This window comes from Sinocyclocheilus grahami, unplaced genomic scaffold (assembly GCF_001515645.1).
Source record: "Sinocyclocheilus grahami isolate Dianchi unplaced genomic scaffold, SAMN03320097.WGS_v1.1 scaffold79.1, whole genome shotgun sequence".
Classification (NCBI taxonomy): domain Eukaryota; kingdom Metazoa; phylum Chordata; class Actinopteri; order Cypriniformes; family Cyprinidae; genus Sinocyclocheilus; species Sinocyclocheilus grahami.
The window spans coordinates 1,719,931-1,738,159 of record NW_015505258.1 but is presented as its reverse complement, the minus strand read 5'-3'; the positions used below and the strand labels follow the sequence as shown (position 1 = coordinate 1,738,159).

The 18,229-nt window shown below is 37.4% G+C and overlaps 1 protein-coding gene across 1 annotated transcript in view; it reads right to left on the bottom strand.

Annotated features, from left to right (window-relative positions):
- Positions 1 to 12,577: 12,577 nt before the first annotated feature.
- The window catches only part of LOC107586266 (mediator of RNA polymerase II transcription subunit 13-like), a 33,009-nt gene continuing 27,357 nt past the window's right edge, over positions 12,578 to 18,229 (bottom strand). Inside the window, exons 17-24 of the mRNA XM_016273545.1 lie at positions 16,561 to 16,784; positions 16,326 to 16,468; positions 16,087 to 16,245; positions 15,805 to 15,948; positions 15,554 to 15,714; positions 14,854 to 15,018; positions 14,612 to 14,712; positions 12,578 to 13,453 (exon numbers count right to left, since the gene is read on the bottom strand). Of these exons, the coding sequence (XP_016129031.1) occupies positions 13,321 to 13,453; positions 14,612 to 14,712; positions 14,854 to 15,018; positions 15,554 to 15,714; positions 15,805 to 15,948; positions 16,087 to 16,245; positions 16,326 to 16,468; positions 16,561 to 16,784 (1,230 nt within the window). The 3' untranslated portion in view covers positions 12,578 to 13,320. The remainder of the gene's footprint in view (positions 13,454 to 14,611; positions 14,713 to 14,853; positions 15,019 to 15,553; positions 15,715 to 15,804; positions 15,949 to 16,086; positions 16,246 to 16,325; positions 16,469 to 16,560; positions 16,785 to 18,229) is intronic.

Genomic DNA, 18,229 nt, shown 5'->3' with positions numbered 1-18,229 from the left:
AAAATATAGATAATTTTTTTTATCTAAATAAATCACAAACAAAAAAGTCTATTTAAGCATCACAACATTATAATGCACAGTATGAAAAATGGATATTCATTTTGAGATTTAATAAAGATTACATTAAAATTTTCATCAAATTATTAGATTTTATTATTTAGTTATATAATTGAATTATCCTTAAGTGAGATGGCAACAAAGGTAATCAAAATGTAAAAATAAATCCAATATTGGTGATATGATCAATTAAAAAATCTCTATAATGACAGATATATTGTGCATCGCTAATAAAAGTGACTAGTGCATATACAATCTCTACAATATTATCCTGAACTATTATTATTATGACTTATAATTAACTTTCATTTTCAATGTCAATATAAAACAAAACCCAATACAGATTATCCTCATTGGTCACATAATAAAATAATTCTTTATAATTTTTATATATTTTTAGATTATTTGTTCTGTCAAATCAAGACAATTGTAGAAATGTGGAGAACACTGAAGCAGATGGGATGTTTCTTGTGGTGTCAAATCATTTTCCTCCTTGGTTCCAAAATTAAATGGCAGGGGGTGATTTACGCACCTTCTCTATTAGCGAGCTTGGAAGAATAATGTGAACAGCTTTTATTACATGCTGGTTGTTACTCTGACACCTAATTTACAAAGTCTTTTAATGTCTAAAGGGAAATAACAAATCATTTAGGTCAGACAATCAATCCCATAAAACATGCATTTATCAAGCTCATTTGTGAAGCCTGACCTAGTTCTTTCATGTCATATAACAGGACAAATATATAAAGGTCTATTCAAAAGTGGAGGTAAATCACAGCTCATGAAAACCCCTGACAATTCTCAGTATATTAAAGCAATCATGACTCTCAAATATATATCATTATAGGAAAGCAAGCACACTATCCAGCTGCCTGAGAGGTTTCACTAGTCCACTAAAGGTTTTTAGATGAACAATAAGCAAGTCATGACTTACAGGTATAGTTCAAGCAAAAATTCTGTTTTGGAACCAATTGACTTTAATTGCATGGGCAGCTGAAACATTCTTCAAAATATATATATTTTTTGTTTTCCACAGAAGAAATAAGTCATACAGGGTTGGAACGACATGAGGGTGGGTAAACGATGATAGAATGCTCATTTTTGGGTGAACTATCCCTTTAAAAACCAACCGTTCCCGGATAACTGATGTTTGTCAACCTTCAAGTCTGTAGCTTGAGAACCTGCAACACTATTTACAAGATTTACAACCATTCTGCAGCAATACGACCCCTCACAACGAAGTTAAAAACCTATTGCTTCACTCGAACTATATTTCAAAGGACTGTAGACTCTCCTCAACCATTACATGGTGAGAGTGATTGTAGCAGATCACCTTGAGGACATCTAGCCCTAATGTAGTGCCCCAGTAGTGGAAGACCATGAAGAAAAATGATAGGACTTCAGAGGTATTAATCACCACGACAGTGAGAGGCTCAGCCCCCAGCCACCAAGGGCTCAGGATAAGCTCGTAAAAATTGCACGGCCCCTCCACAGGGCGCTCATGTCTTACTTGTTTATGGCAGCGAGTCCCAGAGGACGTGGCAGTGATGTGCTAGCCTCTAAACCCACACTGTCAGGAATGATGTATGGCCATCATTACCAGAAAATATCACTTCAGCCGACCCATGATCTTGCTCCGCTAAGGGTCATATTTTCCATGAAGAACAAATTACAGTCCCCTCCGCACATTTAAATTCCTAGCAAAAAAATGCTAGTGCGGAGATGGTGATATGTCATCTGTGACAATGCCCCCCAGTGTAACGCAGATAAAAACCCACCTGAGAAATCATCATCCTACAGGATGCTAAAGTTCACTTGCGCTCGCTGTCAAGCAGAAGCAAACATATAGGAAAGGTTGCGCACTTTAATTTCCCCCATTTAAGCAATTAGTATATTTACACAACAAAGACAGTCATGAAATGGAATCTTCAGATTGTGCTGTTTATTATGGAAGCCTTCTGAGCTTCTATCTTTTTTTTCTCATAATTTTCTCATTAAAAGTTTTTTTTCCCTCACAATTCTGAAATTTTTCTTGCTATTGCAAGTTTATATGTCACAATTATGACTTTTTTTTTTTTGCAATTGAGAGTTTATATTTCCCAATCCTTTTTTTTTCCTGAATTCTGAGTCTGGCAATTCTGTTTTTCTGTTTCCGCCACAGAACAATAAAGGTAATTGTGACTTTCTGTCTCACAATTCTGACTTTTTCTCAGAATTATGAGTTTATATCTAAAAATTCTGAGTTTATATCTTATCATTCTGAGTAATTGCTTAAATAGGGAAATTTTAAAGGGGTCATATGATGTTGCTAAAATGAACACGTAAATACAACTTAACCACTGATTTCTAGTCGTGTCCTCTTTTGGAAGGCCAAACAAAGTATTTTTGCTTTCGCAACGAAACACACAGCGTCTTCATAACATGGCGGCGGCGGTGGCAGCAACAAGTTATGCCTTCTTTCTTTGCGTGAACATTTGGGCGGTGTTATGCAAATCTTCCCACATCGTGACGTAGACATGTGGGGGCATGTTAAAATGAGCCGTTTTAGGGGGGCGTGGTCGAGTCTTAACTTTTATAAAGAATATCTCTTTGGGTTTGAGACTTTAGTCTTTGAAACTTTAGGGATCTTATCAATTCACGAACAGCTTGTAACAATCCAAAGAGAAAGGAAAACTTGAAATCGCATCATATGACCCCTTTAAAAATTGGATTTGCAAGATAAAAAGTTTCAATTACCTTTTTTATTTTATGTTGGAAACAGTCTTCCCTAGTTTATCACTAGTTAATTGTTATACATTATAAACAAATTTAGTGAAAATACTTTTTAAAGATTGATTAACATTGAAAAACAATATGCTAGCAATAACCAATGACGCTCTTTCTGATATTTCTGTTAACCTTTTCAGTTTTTCAATATCTTTGATGTTTGTAGCTGTAAATAATTTGTTATATTCATCAATATTCGTCGCTGTGCTCTTGGGGTAATTTTGGTCGGCTGGCCACTCCTGGGAAGGTTCTCCACTGTTCCATGTTTTTGCTTTTTGTGAATAATGGCTCTCACTGTGGTTCGCTGGAGTCCCAAAGCTTTAGAAATGGCTTTATAACCTTTTGCAGACTGATAGATCTCAATTACTTTCTTTCTCATTTGTTTCTGAATTTCTTTGGATCTCGGCATGATGTCTAGCTTTTGAGGATCTTTTGGTCTACTTCACTTTGTCAGGCAGGTCCTATTTAAGAGATTTCTTGATTGTGAACAGGTGTGGCAGTAATCACACAGTTTTAACAGGGGGGCAAACACTTCTTCACACAGGGCCATGTAGTTTTGGATTTTGTTTTCCCTTAATAATAAAAACCTTCATTTAAAAACTGCATGTTGTGTTTACTTGTGTTATCTTTGACTAATATTTAAATTTGTTTGATGATCTGGAACATTAAAGTGTGACAACCTGGAAAAAAAAAAAAAGAAATCAGGAAGGGGGCCAACACTTTTTCACACCACTGTATGTAGGAAATATATGGCCTGTTTTCACAGACAGGGCTCAGATTAAGCCAGGACTGGTTCATAGTTCAATTAGGCCATTTAAGTAGCTTTCATAGAGGTACATTAGAAAATATTATTATATAATATTTATAATATAATTATAATATTATTGGTGTGCATTTTGAGACAAAACATTGGCACTGACATATTTTAAGATAAATCAGTGGAAGTTTATTTTAGCCTTGACTGTGAAACCAGGGGAAAAATATTTGTATATGAGAATAGATTAGAAAAAAAAAAATTTTTTTCTCAAAACTTTCATACATTTTGAAAGTCACATGAAAGACCTACTGCTTTCAATGCACGTGTTTTTTTAAAGAGCCTTGGGAATTAGTTTACCATGGTCAAATTGGTCAGAAGGGGAATTACTCAGAGGCGAGTTTGCCTCTCATTAAACAATTGACCCTTATTTGTGCCTATTTTCGCAAGGCGCTGCTGTAGATGTTGGGCCAGGAATCAGCCAGGTTCATCCATCAGCTTTATGGCAGGTGTCAGGGGCTCCTTATGCTCAATGTAGTGGAAAGCAAGGCTTTATTACCTCTGGTTTCTCACTGAGAGAGATGAAGAGAAAAACAACAGTGACAGAGTATAGAATTTTCTAGGCTGATGGTCACGGTTGACGCGTCAATATAACTCCGTATGTTCTTGAAATCTGTTGTTGCACCTCAACATTTCAGCCACAGTGCAGACAAGGATGGTGTCCTTCACAAAAGAAACCCTGTCTGGTTGATTTTATCGGCTCCACAAAATGGCGTCGGCAAATTATTCATGACAGGTGAGAACTGTCACCACGTTTAACACCCTGAATATGAGCCAATGTCTTCTGACTTCCGTGGATGCAATGAAATGCACTGATGACAGCTTACTTGGCATTTACACACTCAGATTCCCGTTCTTTAATAGCTACGCTCCATCTCCCTGGGGTTTGCCAGCCAGGCCGACTGATAACAAACCTGTCAGGAGGGTTCACGAGGGATATGAATCCAGCGCTGGTGGAGAAATTATGTGTTCAGTGGAGGAATATGGAGACTGACATAAGCTGCACACCGGCTTAGTGACAGATGATTTGTTACACCGTGCGCTAAATGGAAGTCGCCACAACGGCTGATTAGGTCTTATCAGGGCCGTTTCGAGCGAGCAACTTTTTCATTTCACCTCTCTCCAAGGAGTCACCATCAAAAGAGATCACAGAGGTTTCCTCGGCGAGCCTGTCAGCTCAAGGTGAAGCCGGATGGGGGAGGATAACAGGGATGAGGAAATAAACTGCTGTCTCAGATAACATTAATGCTCAAGCTTCACGGCTGACAGTTACCTGATAAAACATTATCTCAGCCAATGAGAGACAGGACAAGACAGATGTCCCCCCACACACAGTTTTTCTAATACATTTGGCCAGATTACAGCAAACCGCTATTCATCTGTGGGTCGTATTGCGACTCTAGAGATCCTTTTTCCTTAAGGTCGCCCATCTCTCATGTTTTTTTAGCTGTAAGACTAAATGTATTATTGGACTGTGGCTCCCTAATGGGATTGGATTGGGCAATATTTCAAATGAATGTCAATTGAATACTATTATACATATAGTTATTACTATATTTTATTTTTATTGTAATATTATGCATTCAATAAACAAGACACTAACAGTTAAATAAAAACAAGATAATATAGAGTAACTTACATTTTAGAAGCAATATTGCCAGTTTAGGCCGGTTTACACTAAGAACGTTAACCACACCATTGCGCAATAACATTGGGCGAATTGTTTATCGTAAGTGTGAGCTGCAAATTTGTAATCTGATTGTTCATCAGCTGGAAGAAATCATTCTCAAAAGGCCCGTTCACACCAAGAACGATGACTATAACTATAGGTATATTTGATGGTACTAAAAATTGAAAAGTTTTGCCTTCGCATCTTTTGAAAAGTTTCACGTACATTGTCAAAATGATCCCCGTTCACCCAGATCCACGAAAATGACTAAAAACGCTGTATTATGCACAAGTGTGCCCCAAACATTTAGATCTCCATCTGTTGGGTGGCTGAAGTATAGATTATAAACCCCACCCTCTCTATGTAAACGAATGGGATGTGAGCCAAACTAAATAATCAAAATACACTTCAAATAAATTTTTCCCAAAGATGGTTTCATTATTTTAGGTAGTTCTTGTCAAGCTAATGTATATTTAACTGTTCGTTTTTTTAACAAGTTTGCTTTTAGTTAGGACTTTGATACCGCAGCGCCACCTCACGATTACTACTGTGCAGACTTGGACTCCAAATGCTATAATTTTCGCAAGATGACAGCGGCCATACTGAGTTGGCTTCACTTGGCTACACCTAATATCAAAGACTATAGAATACCCAAGACGTGTCACTCGTATAGTTTTAAATGGAGAAAAATGCAACACTCAATATGGCCACTCTATCGAATGAAGCCCCGCATTCTAAGTAAAAGAGCCAATCGCAAATCAGTAAAGTCAGCGTGTCACTACAGCTGCCATAAGAAGTCGCGGTTGCTATAGAAACAGTCAGCATTCTGAGACGTGCGCCTAGGACGGTGCATGCGCACTGGCTGATCTAATAAGCTATTTGAACAAAATAAACAACATTTACATTACATTTTACAGTTGTTGTCAGATTTCATTGGTGATTTCAAATATGAAATTTAATCATAAGCTTGGCGAACAGTTTTGGAGAATTTGATGGTTCCCCATTCAAAGAGATAGGAGCTGCACTTGCATGCCTGAGAGGCGTTTCAAAGATGGTCGCCGAGTGACATGACTTGAAGGGACTTTGGTAATATGCATGTAAATCACATCACTGTTTTCACAAATTCACGCTTTCAAAAGACGATGCTGGTATTGTTCTCAAAAGTTTGTATTTTCAGGCCCCCTTACGCCTTTATCATGTAAATGAAAGGCCAAAACTCAAACAAAGTTATATGACATTTAGTTTATTGTGCATTCTGATCGGCTGTCAATGTTTCTATCATTCATCAGTTGGAGAAAATCGTTCTGAAAGTGATTCCAATGATATTTATCCTCTGTGTTGTTATTGTTATAGCTGTGATGTGGACTTCACTATTCTAATAGAATTGAATGATTATTAAAACTTGTTGTCGTTATTAATAACCATCCTTGCTGTGAACAGGCCTTTACTTGCTCCATCAATGAAAATAGTTCAGAACCGATGCAAGTCTCTGAGTAGTAGTGTTTTTTTTCATGAAATAATCAGGTTCAGTGACTGAATGAATGATTAATTCCTGAATAAATTTGGTTTTGGATCGGTTAATTCAGTAACTTAGTCTCATGTCACTTGTTTAGTTTCTGAATTAACGAATGAATCAGTTGAATGAATGATTCAGTGACGGACTCATAAAGACTTGTTGCCACCTACTGGCATAACTATGCCACCAGCTAAAGTCATTAAAAAACACTGGAAAAAATGCTTAAAATAGCACGCAGAATCACATCAATATTTCAAATGCTGTCTCTAACTGAGAATCATCCTGAACAGGCATGAAATTCTCTCAAGAGTGAGCAGATGGTCCTTCCTATATGCAACATCATCCATGTATTGACTGACAATTCAGTTCAGATGAGACCACATTAGACCGCAAATTGACATCTATCACAAAGACTGAATCTACCTCTTAGTGGTGCAATGATCTGTATGATGGGCCCCTCACAAATCAATAGTAACAATAATGATCTTGTTTCACAAATCGAAAATCGAAAATCCATGCAAACGCAACTTTTTGGTAGCTTCTGGATCAAGTCTTACGTACACTTTATATCTTATGGACCACAAAAGTTAAACCAAGCAGTGGAAATGGGACGAATTTGCCAATCTGTTCTCATTAGGACACCTTGGCTCAGTCTACACCCTCAAAGTGTATCTGTTTACCCATGGATCTCATTTGATGAGACATAAGGCAGTAATTGGATGAGGCTTGTGATCAGATGTTCTCTTGGGGAAGCTAATTCCACTCTTTCTGACCTGCCTAATCTTTTAAGACCAAGCTGGGGTTAATGGGCTGCTCTTCCCCCACCAACTCCTGATGGATGAGTAGGATATCCAGACTGCTGTATAGAAAACGCTGTATTAGAGCACTGCAGAAGGATGTGACAGTATAAGCTGCACAACACGATCTATGATAAAGTAATTTATGCATGAGTACTGGACCGCAAGTGAATAGAAGATACATTTTCATGATTAGCCGAGCAGAGGTCATGCGTAAATGGATATCAAATAGCATCCCTTCTGACAAAAATCATTAATCTGACTGTAATAGTTCCCATTTACTGGAATGTTTTTTTCCTCTCCACTGGGAGGTAGCTTATAAAACATTATATTTTAACAGACAGAAACCACATTTCCTGCTGCCTGGGATACTGTATATGACGTTTTCTTCATATTCTCTTATTTAAGGGAAGAGACTGGAAGCGGTGGCAATTTAGGAGTGCAGTGGGTAATATTTCAGATTGAATTTAGTGTTAAATACACTCCTACAACATATATAGTTTTTATATTTAGTGTGAAATTTTGTTATAAACACAAGACAAATAGTTTAATGAACAAGAGGTTAATATGAGTAACTTACAATTTATAGTTCCAAATAAAGCAAGCACAGGATTATTGCGAGTTTCTGAGCAATCGTTTCTGAATGAATCAATGTTTATGAACAAATTGCTTGAGTGAATCATTCAGTGACTCACTCATAAAGACAGCCAGTTATTGTGAACTAATAGCGTAACGATATAGTGCAAGAATTTTCAATTCAATTTGGACAATGTGGCCATTTTTAATTATTTTTTGGGCTGTCCCCCTCAATATCTATGTTGTTTACGGCCCTGTTTCGTCTAGATGGACATCTTTTAACAGCTGCACTCATGAGGCTTTCTTTTTATTCTCTTATTTAAGAGAAGAGACGGGAAGTGTTAGCACTACCACAGCAAATTTCCTCGTTTTTATCTCAAAACTGATAGATATCTTTAAAAATTCCTCACACAATGGCTACTGTCGAGCATGTTGGCAATCCAAACGTACCACCTGCCTCCTCTCAGAGTCCCAACCCTGTAATTGTACGTTGACTTGACAGACAGCTACATTATGATCATATGAAACAGAGCTAATCATGCTTTCCTGTCTCTTTCATCTGCACCAATGAGCTCCAATGACATTTCACTTCTGCGCCACAGATGAGGAAAGGCCTTCTGTGACCCTCGTTTTTCAGGCCTGCTCACATGCAAAGCAGGTTATACAAGAGTTTTAAAAGAGCATTCAGCAGGCGACCGCAATCACAGGCCCTCAGAAATAAAAGTGATTATAAGCGTCAGCGTGTTCCTTATATTAAGCCCCGTCTGCTTTCTATCTATTCTGCCCAGAAATTTGTAGGCAATTAAATAAATTCCCATGTCCGTGCCTGGCAGTCATTAGTCTAATATCGGCTTTCAAGGGAGCACAGAGGCGGCGGTCGCAGTGCCAGGTCACATCACGAGAGACGGCGAACCTCTGCTTCCCGTTTGCCCTCTCCTCTTTATATTGCCATTCATTTTCCATCAGCAATACGATGCCAGCATTATGCTTGACTGATGTGGGGAGACAGAGCAATTTCCTGAGACACTTAACACCAGGTCACAAGGGGTTGAAATACGATAGACAGATACAGCCATTCAGAGGCTGCTACTCGAGATGATGCCAACCCAGATGTTATGTCAATGGCTCAGGGTGAGGAAAAAACTTTCTCAGTGCTTCGATTTTCAAGGACGGCAAAATTGTGCCTCGAGTGCGCTTTCAATTTGCCCAAAGGAACGAGGTGAAAGCGAGACCTCCTTCGAGTAGATATTCAAACGCATTCATTCAACTGCCTCATGGAGGAGACTAAATATGGAAATTAACTTTGACTGCCAGATGTTTCCTCTGTGTAATAGAAGTCATTACCATCACATTTAGCACTTCGTTTCCAAAGCGCCTCACATTACGCGGTGACACGTATTCCTCCGCGAGCTCGGTAACAGTGCATTATGCGCAGATAATGATGACTTTGTTATCTTGTGGTCTGTGAGGTCCATTTCCCAGCTTCCCTAACTACAAATGTCAGCCCCGACAGGCAATTACAGGAGTCCGATTACTCCTTTCTCTACTATCGCGCTCCAATCTCAGAGACCCCTGGCGTAGTGAAGAGCTAAAGGTAATTTTCCCCCGGGCCTCAAACAAGGCCATGAACTTGGCTATTAAAGGCCTAACAGGTTTTGTCCGAGCAGTCTGCTGAATGCCTGAGTGACACCCAGTCGATATTCTCCATCCTCCTGGGTCATCTCAACTGTCAGCGGTCTGAGGGTAGAAAAAGCTGCACTCAAGCCCTGATGACAAGTGAAAATCAGCCATAAAAAATGTTGAAAGACATTATTCATAAGTTTCAGAATAGGTTTACAGACGTTAAAGGTTTGCTGCATTAGCTGAAGCACTCAAAATAAAGTAAAGAAATGTACTTGAATTGCTCAGATAATCGATATGATAGCAAGCATCATATGTGGACATGTTTTTGTCCACCTGAGAGGTGGAAGTTCTTCAGCGGCTTCAGGATGTAATGAAAGCGCGACAGCTCCACCTGCTGGACACATACAACTCCACGAAACATTCCCTGCGTCCCAATGTGCATACTATCCACCCCATCTGCCCTAAATAGTATTGAAAATTCCTAATATCACATAGACTTTAGGATGGATAGTGTGCAGATTGGGACGCAGGCATTTAATTTTCAACAGAATATAGAAATTTGTTATTAATTTACACTTATTTTTACTACTGTTTTTAATAGCAAAATAATACATACTGTAATAATCTCTCATACAAAAAAAAAAAAATAACTCATTCATTCATTCATTCATTCATACAACAGTTGCATTTCGGTTCAATTCGTTTTTGTTCCGGTTGTACAACTACATACTACAGTGCAACACTGTACACGCAGGCATTTAATTTTCAACAGAATATAGAAATTTGTTATTAATTTACACTTATTTTTACTACTGTTTTTAATAGCAAAATAATACATACTGTAATAATCTCTCATACAACAGTTGCATTTCGGTTCAATTCGTTTTTGTTCCGGTTGTACAACTACATACTACAGTGCAACACTGTACATTACTCAACATGCAGCTTGAAAGTTTACCATGGCTGTCATAATGTTCACTTTCCACATAAATGTATTGAATTTATCCACTAACAATACAGAATAATATATTCAACGTGGAGGATATAGTCGTTTTTTACTAAGTTCCCCATCACGGTGTCATTTCTACTACAACTTAAAGACGTATTCTCGTTCAATCAAAAGATTAAATGAAATGACGGTTATGGAAACATTTTTCAAATTAAATGTCCGACACCTCTGCACTACTAATGCTAATGTTAAAGAGCTTTTAAATACTCACAAATAAATATTTTTTTTGAAATAACTGTCCAAATTACACTTTGACTGGAAAATGGCGGACAATAAAAAAAATGTTCCGTTAACAGGAATATTTACCTTGTTTTTTCTGTTTTCTTCATACAACACGTCCCATAACTCACCTCAAGCTCTTCACGATGTAAACTAACTTTTGAAAAGGCTTCATTGGGGCAGAATCTTTGGTTGTGGTGAAAATGACACCAGCTCTGAGGGACAGTCAAAACTGAAATAGATTTTCACACATTTTTTATTTAAATAATATATTCCCATGTTTTAAGACATAAAACTAAAATTTAAAGTAGTAAAACCTGTACACATTAAAAAGCAAAAATAAATTATGAGGCATATTAAAAAAAAAAAAAAAATTATGTAACTAATGCACGAAAATAAACCCTGTTGAAATCTGTTAGTTTTAATAAAAACTAAGCCCTGGGACATATGTGTCTTAAGAAATAATAATTTTAAAAAAATTACACAATATTTTTTTTGAAATAACTGTCCAAATTACACTTTGACTGGAAAATGGCGGACAATAAAAAAAATGTTCCGTTAACAGGAATATTTACCTTGTTTTTTCTGTTTTCTTCATACAACACGTCCCATAACTCACCTCAAGCTCTTCACGATGTAAACTAACTTTTGAAAAGGCTTCATTGGGGCAGAATCTTTGGTTGTGGTGAAAATGACACCAGCTCTGAGGGACAGTCAAAACTGAAATAGATTTTCACACATTTTTTATTTAAATAATATATTCCCATGTTTTAAGACATAAAACTAAAATTTATAGTAGTAAAACCTGTACTCATTAAAAAGCAAAAATAAATTATGAGGCATATTAAAAAAATAATAATTTTTTATGTAACTAATGCACGAAAAAAAACCCTGTTGAAATCTGTTAGTTTTAATAAAAACTAAGCCCTGGGACATATGTGTCTTAAGAAATAATAATTTTAAAAAAATTACACTATTCATATCATGCTTATAAATGTTATGCACATCTCTGTGCCTGCAGGAATTTCACATCTTTCAAATGAGCAATTTCCAAGACAGACTGCAGAACAAAATGAAAATGTTTTGACACTACAGATGAAGGTGTTTTTATCAGCAGTAGCACATGCAACTGGTACATGACTCTGAGAGAGAGAAAAAAAAGTTATAATAATTCCCCAGGAGCCATAACCATCATGCCAAAAGTAGTGAAGACAATATAGAGTGATGCGGTGCCCAAGATCTCAATGAACAGTTACAATACTATTAACACCACACATTCATAGCTCAGCCTCTGGTTCAGCTCCATCAGGAAACGAGCGCATATGCAGTCAGTCACCAACCGGCCTGATGAGAATAGCAGTGTCATTTCACAGGGATTTGAGCAGAATAAATACACAGCAATTTCTCCCTCGAGGGCTTCTCATACCTGGAGAGTATGATGAAACCTCCTGCAATATGGCGTCTCATTTTTTCCCTAGAAACCCAAGATATTTGTTGAAAATCAAGCAGAATGTGCAATGACGACCACGGGTTTCAGGTTTTACACACTTTATTCCTAAAACATTGGCTGCACCATCCATAGCGGCACACAATTGTATGTACACATTTATATACACACACACAATTCTCTAAATCTGTGATATAAAATATATAATCCGACAATGTTCCTCTTGTCCTCTTATTTGAACACATTAAATTGCTGTACAGGAATTCTGTAGCTACAGACTATCTTAAAGTCCCCACCACACAAAGGTAAGAACGCGAGCTCCTGTATACTTCGTCTGTACACTGTGACAGTAAAAATTGTGGAGAAAATATTTCTCTAAATATTCCTCTAAAAGCCACCTACAGCAAATTCACTTGTCGGTTCTGTAATTAAGACAATTACATACATGACAAACCATTTTCAATTCATTTAAGGCGGCAATATGCAGCTTCCTGCCTTTATATAATATAAAAGATTAAGAAATTACACATTTAAAAACGTACAATAAATAAGATATATGCAGGCATTTCAACTGGATAAAACCTGACCCAAACTGCACTTTCAGGCCATTATCAGGACTTTGAGTTCATTGAGATGGACTAGTTCCTTTGCCTCCAGTTGCTGTGAGATGAACACTTGGCATGAACTGGGCAGCCTGGCATCGCAGTAAGTGCGCTGTCTGATTGAAGTGGCTTTGTCCAGCCTGCGGCGGCAGTGCAGTGATGCTGTGTCTCTGCAGGGTCTGCTGTGAGAAATCATGGCAACGCTTGTGCAGAACCCCTCATTTGTTAGAGCATGTTCATTATGAAGTTGTGCATTTGGTTGAGCACAACAAAGTGCACGGGCAGACAAGAGCGGCGGTCCTGAGTCGCTGGGTCACAGGTCAGCCATGACAGGGCGTTGTACTGTTCCAGCACAAATCTGCAAAAACAACAAATGTGTAAGAAATCCTTTATTCATTTAAAAATGTGGATAGTACAATTATTTCATTAAATACACATCATCATGTCATTCCAAACACACAAGACTTGCATTTATTTTCAAAACGCACTCAAAAAATATTTAGGCCTGAATTTAAGATCTATGTATTTGAGTTGCATATAAAATTTCCATCCATTTGGATTCCAAAATTTCACCATAAACTAATAAACTTACTGTGGTGTATATTTGTCACGCACACATACATAAATGAAAGAGGTAAGATTTCTGCACTCAAAAAAACAATTCAAACTGCTTAGAATCAGCATAAATCTGTTCATTGTGAAAAAATGTTTAAAAGTATACATTTCAAATTCATCAATCTTAAATTTAGGCCTACATTTTTTTTTTAAAGACACCTGCATTGAAAGTCCATTTCATTAAAAATTCATTGTAAAAGTGCTCCATGTGAATCAAGTGGTTTAAGTCTCCTGAAGAGACGATCTCTTTCTAAACGGATTTAATTTATACTTTCGCTCAAATATTAACAATGATCAATGTATATATTTTGAGCTTCTGTTGAGCATATTTGATGAGATTTGTGATTAGAGGCCAAATTTCCAGAGGGGTCCCAATAAGTCTTAAAACTATATAAATGCAGTTATATTGATAAATCTTAGTTAAAATTCTAAAAATCATGTCTCCTCAGAAGAATTAGATTAACTACTTAATTCATATGGATTTCTTTATGTCTTTATGAACATTTTTGAAGCGTCAATGTTTTGGTGGAATTAACTTTTAATGGTGGGAATGAAATCGTAAGTTTCATTAAAAATATCTTCATCTGTGTTTTTAAGATGAATGAAAGTCCCATGGGTTTGAAACATGATGACTGCGGGGTGAACCATTCCTTTAAATAAACAGTTTTTAATGGCTTTAAAAGAAATACTTTCTGGAAAGCAATTTATTCATAAATCAAATCCAGTCTGGAATTGATCATAAATCAGTTGCTCTCCTTGTAAAGTGGATTTATGGAAGCTCCAACAAGTATGAAATAGCATCATGAGGATTACACCATGTGGAATAAATTCATAAATGTACAGAAATATATCAGAGACAAGGGAGATAGGGAAGAGTGCGTGTAAGGGGTCCAGCTGATACCTGAGCACATCTGAGGTATGGCTGGAATCCAGAGGGTGAGAGTGTTTACTGTGCAGCAACTCATCTGACTGCACTGACGAAACATTAAGGTGCAGAGAAGCCTGACAGGAAGACAGAAACATTCATTATATGACACCTCTGCAGCTCTGTTAAACAGATTAGATTGTGAAACATGATTTGGACAATAAAGCTGTAAAGTATCTCTTGAGTGAAATGATTATTACATTAACTGAACAGCTTACCTTCAGGAAGAGAGGACATTGGTTCTTTGCCTGTGGGCAGGATGACCAGAACCAGTCAGGCAGTGGGCCGGCTTTAGCCGTGGACACAAAGTAGCCCAGAGCCATGGGCTGCTGGAGGATGTTAGGAGACTCGTCGTGAGACTCCATCCTGTCTGTGCTCTGGCCCTGAGGACGGGAGAGAGAGATAGCGAGAGGGTGGATTCAGAGCTATGAGAAATTACTACAGCCACTTAAAATGGTTATGCAATAGTATGGATAAAATTCAAAATAATTTCTCATTAGCCCTAAACTTAGTTTAGATTTCTATTTCAAATAAACACTGTTCTTTTAAACTTTCTATTCATCATATAATCATCAAAAACAGTTTCCACAAAAATATTAAAGCAGCAAAACTGTTGCCAATACTGATAATAATAATAAATGTTTTTTGAGCACCAGATTAGCATATTAGAATTATTTCTGAAGAATCATGTGACACTGAAGGCTGGAGTAATGATGCTGAATCATATTAATATTTTAGAATATATATTCAAATAAACATGTAATAAAAAAATATTGTAATAATATTTCACAATATTACTCTTTTTACTGTATTTTTAACAAATAATGCAGCCTTAGTAAACATAAGAGACTTCTTTCAAAAATATTGACTGGCATTATATGCAGAAATTCTTCAAAAAGACAGAGCAAATCAGTTCACCTTGCTGCCGTCTCCTCCGTGGTGGTAATGTGAGCCTGGCGACTGTACTGGGGAGGTGGTGGGAGAGTTGGGTAAGATGTTAATGAGATCAGGATCAACCAGGTCATTCTCTGCCAGCAGGTCTAAGATCCCATCCATGCCACCCATGCCATCTGTGACATCTGCAAACACAATGAGAATGTATATTAGCCTCCTATACACACAAGCAATAAGTGGAAGTGCTTGGTGGGGTGGATGTGAAAATGTCTGACCGTTGTTGGGATTAAAAGCCTGGAGGCCAGCAGAAGTGGGGAACACGAGGATGTGAGTGCAGGAGGTGTCCTGAGGAGTGTTTAACTGCGACTGCATGTTCAGGGTCGTGCTGCGGCCAAACACGGAGCCCGTGGACACTGAGTCTATGGAGAAACAGAAAAGGGAGGGAAAATTATGAACTTTCATCAAATATGCAAAAGTTTCTAAAGGTCTGAAAGGATACAATGAACAAAGACAAAGTACAGAACAACCGCTCTGTGTGAAAGCGCCATATTAATTACCTGGCATGATGACAAAGGAAGCCTGTGGTTCCATGGCGACTAGACAGGTACTGAGGATGCTAGGACTGTCCGCGGCAGAGATGCCGCACATCCTACACATTTCCTTCAGTCGTCTGCTGAGAGACTGCAAGTTTCGCCTACTCAACATAATACTCCAATCTGATTGGAGTAAAAACAGCAGTTAGATCAATAGCAAATGGCACATGATGCCAAACACTTAGAATAATTGCAAAACCTACCACGTAACTCCCCGTGACCGATCCTTCCGAGCCGGCCAATCACAATGCGCCAAGGAAGTGAGGTCATCTGTACGAGGCCCAGGCACCATTCCCAAAGCTTCTGAAGGCCCTGTCGTCGTGCAGAGCCCTTTTTCCTCCGAGCTCTGTGTGAAAACACACAAACGCCCCAGTCACAAACAGAGGCCTGGGCTTGAGCAAAACTAAGTCAAACAAAGACCAACTCTTGAGTGCTCACCGGTTGGGTACGTCGATGCTGATGACGCAGGTTTCCAGCAGCTCTCCGTACTGGTCTGTGCATGAAGCCAGGAGCCACCTCTGGTCATGTGACAGGCAGTAGGCCACAAACAGCACGTTGTATTTCTGGGCAGCCTCTCCGAAAGTCTCACCCAGCTCTGTCTGCTTGTCCTTCACTGGTGCCAGGACGAACGGCGGTGCGTAGAGATGTAAACACTCTGGTCTCTGAGGAGGGCAAGGACCAAGAGGTCAATACTATGATTTATTACACAGCCCTTTTTCTCAATATTTTTTTTTATGTATGAAAACTGCACAACTGATCATTGTTTCTGGAAAATTATTTATGTGTAATCTCAGGTTCAAGCCTTCTTTTTTTTTTTTGATGCCACCGACCCCAAAATGAGATGATCCTTTTGAAAGACCTTGTTTTAAAATAAGGCAGCTATACACTACTGGTCAAAAGCTCAAGAAAGATCTCTTATTATGAATGCTGAAAAGAGCTTTTGCTGAAAAGTTTAGGGTAAGAAAAATTTTAATTAAGAATGGTAAGAAAGATAAAAGATAGATTTTTAATTCAGCAAGGAGTCATTACAATGGATCGAAAATGACAAGATATTAATAATGTTAGAAAATATTTCTTTTTCAAATGAATGCTGTTAATGGAACTTTCTATTCATCGGAGATTAATAACTGATATAAAAAAATATTTAATTAAATATTACAAATATTGAATATTTAAACATTAAAATATTAAAAATAGAAAACAGATATTGTAAATCATAAGAAAATTTAACAATATTGTATTTTTATCAAATAAAGGTTGCCTTGATGAGAATTCAAAGACATTCAAAAATCTTCTTATTGCAAACTTTATACCGATAATGTATATTTTCATGTATAAAGATGCTTTCATACTGAGACCAATAAAATTACAAACTTTTTTTTACAGAACATAATATTCATTTTTTAAATAATATTTAATTATAAAAAATAAAATAAAAACACATGTACAGTGCATCCGGAAAGTATTCACAGAGCTTCACTTTTTCCACATTTTGTTATGTTACAGCCAGTTATTCCAAAATAGATTAAATTAATTATTTTCCTCAAAATTCTACAAACAATACCCCATAATGACAACGTGAAATAAGTTTGTTTGAAATCTTTGCAAATTTATAAAAAAAAAAAAAAAGAAAGTCCAAAATAGATTAAATTAATTATTTTCCTCAAAATTCTACAAACAATACCCCATAATGACAACGTGAAATAAGTTTGTTTGAAATCTTTGCAAATTTATTAAAAAAAAAAAAAAAAGAAAGAAAAAAAATATCACATGTACATAAGTATTCACAGCCTTTGCTCAATACTTTATTGAAGCACCTTTGGAACCAATTACAGCCTCAAATCTTTTTGGGTAGGCCTATGATGCGACAAGCTTTGTTCATCAGCATTTGGCAATTATCTGCCATTCTTCTCCTCACCTCTTAAGCTATCAGGTTGGATGGGGGCAGGCGCAAATTTTCAGGTTTCTCCAGAAATATTTGATTGGGTTCAATCCCAGGCTCTGGCTGGGCCACTCAAGGACTATAGGCCTTTTCGCACCGCTTTAGTTCCAGAACTAAACGTATGGTACTAAAGTACTGGGACGATTTTGCGCTAACTATTTCCCG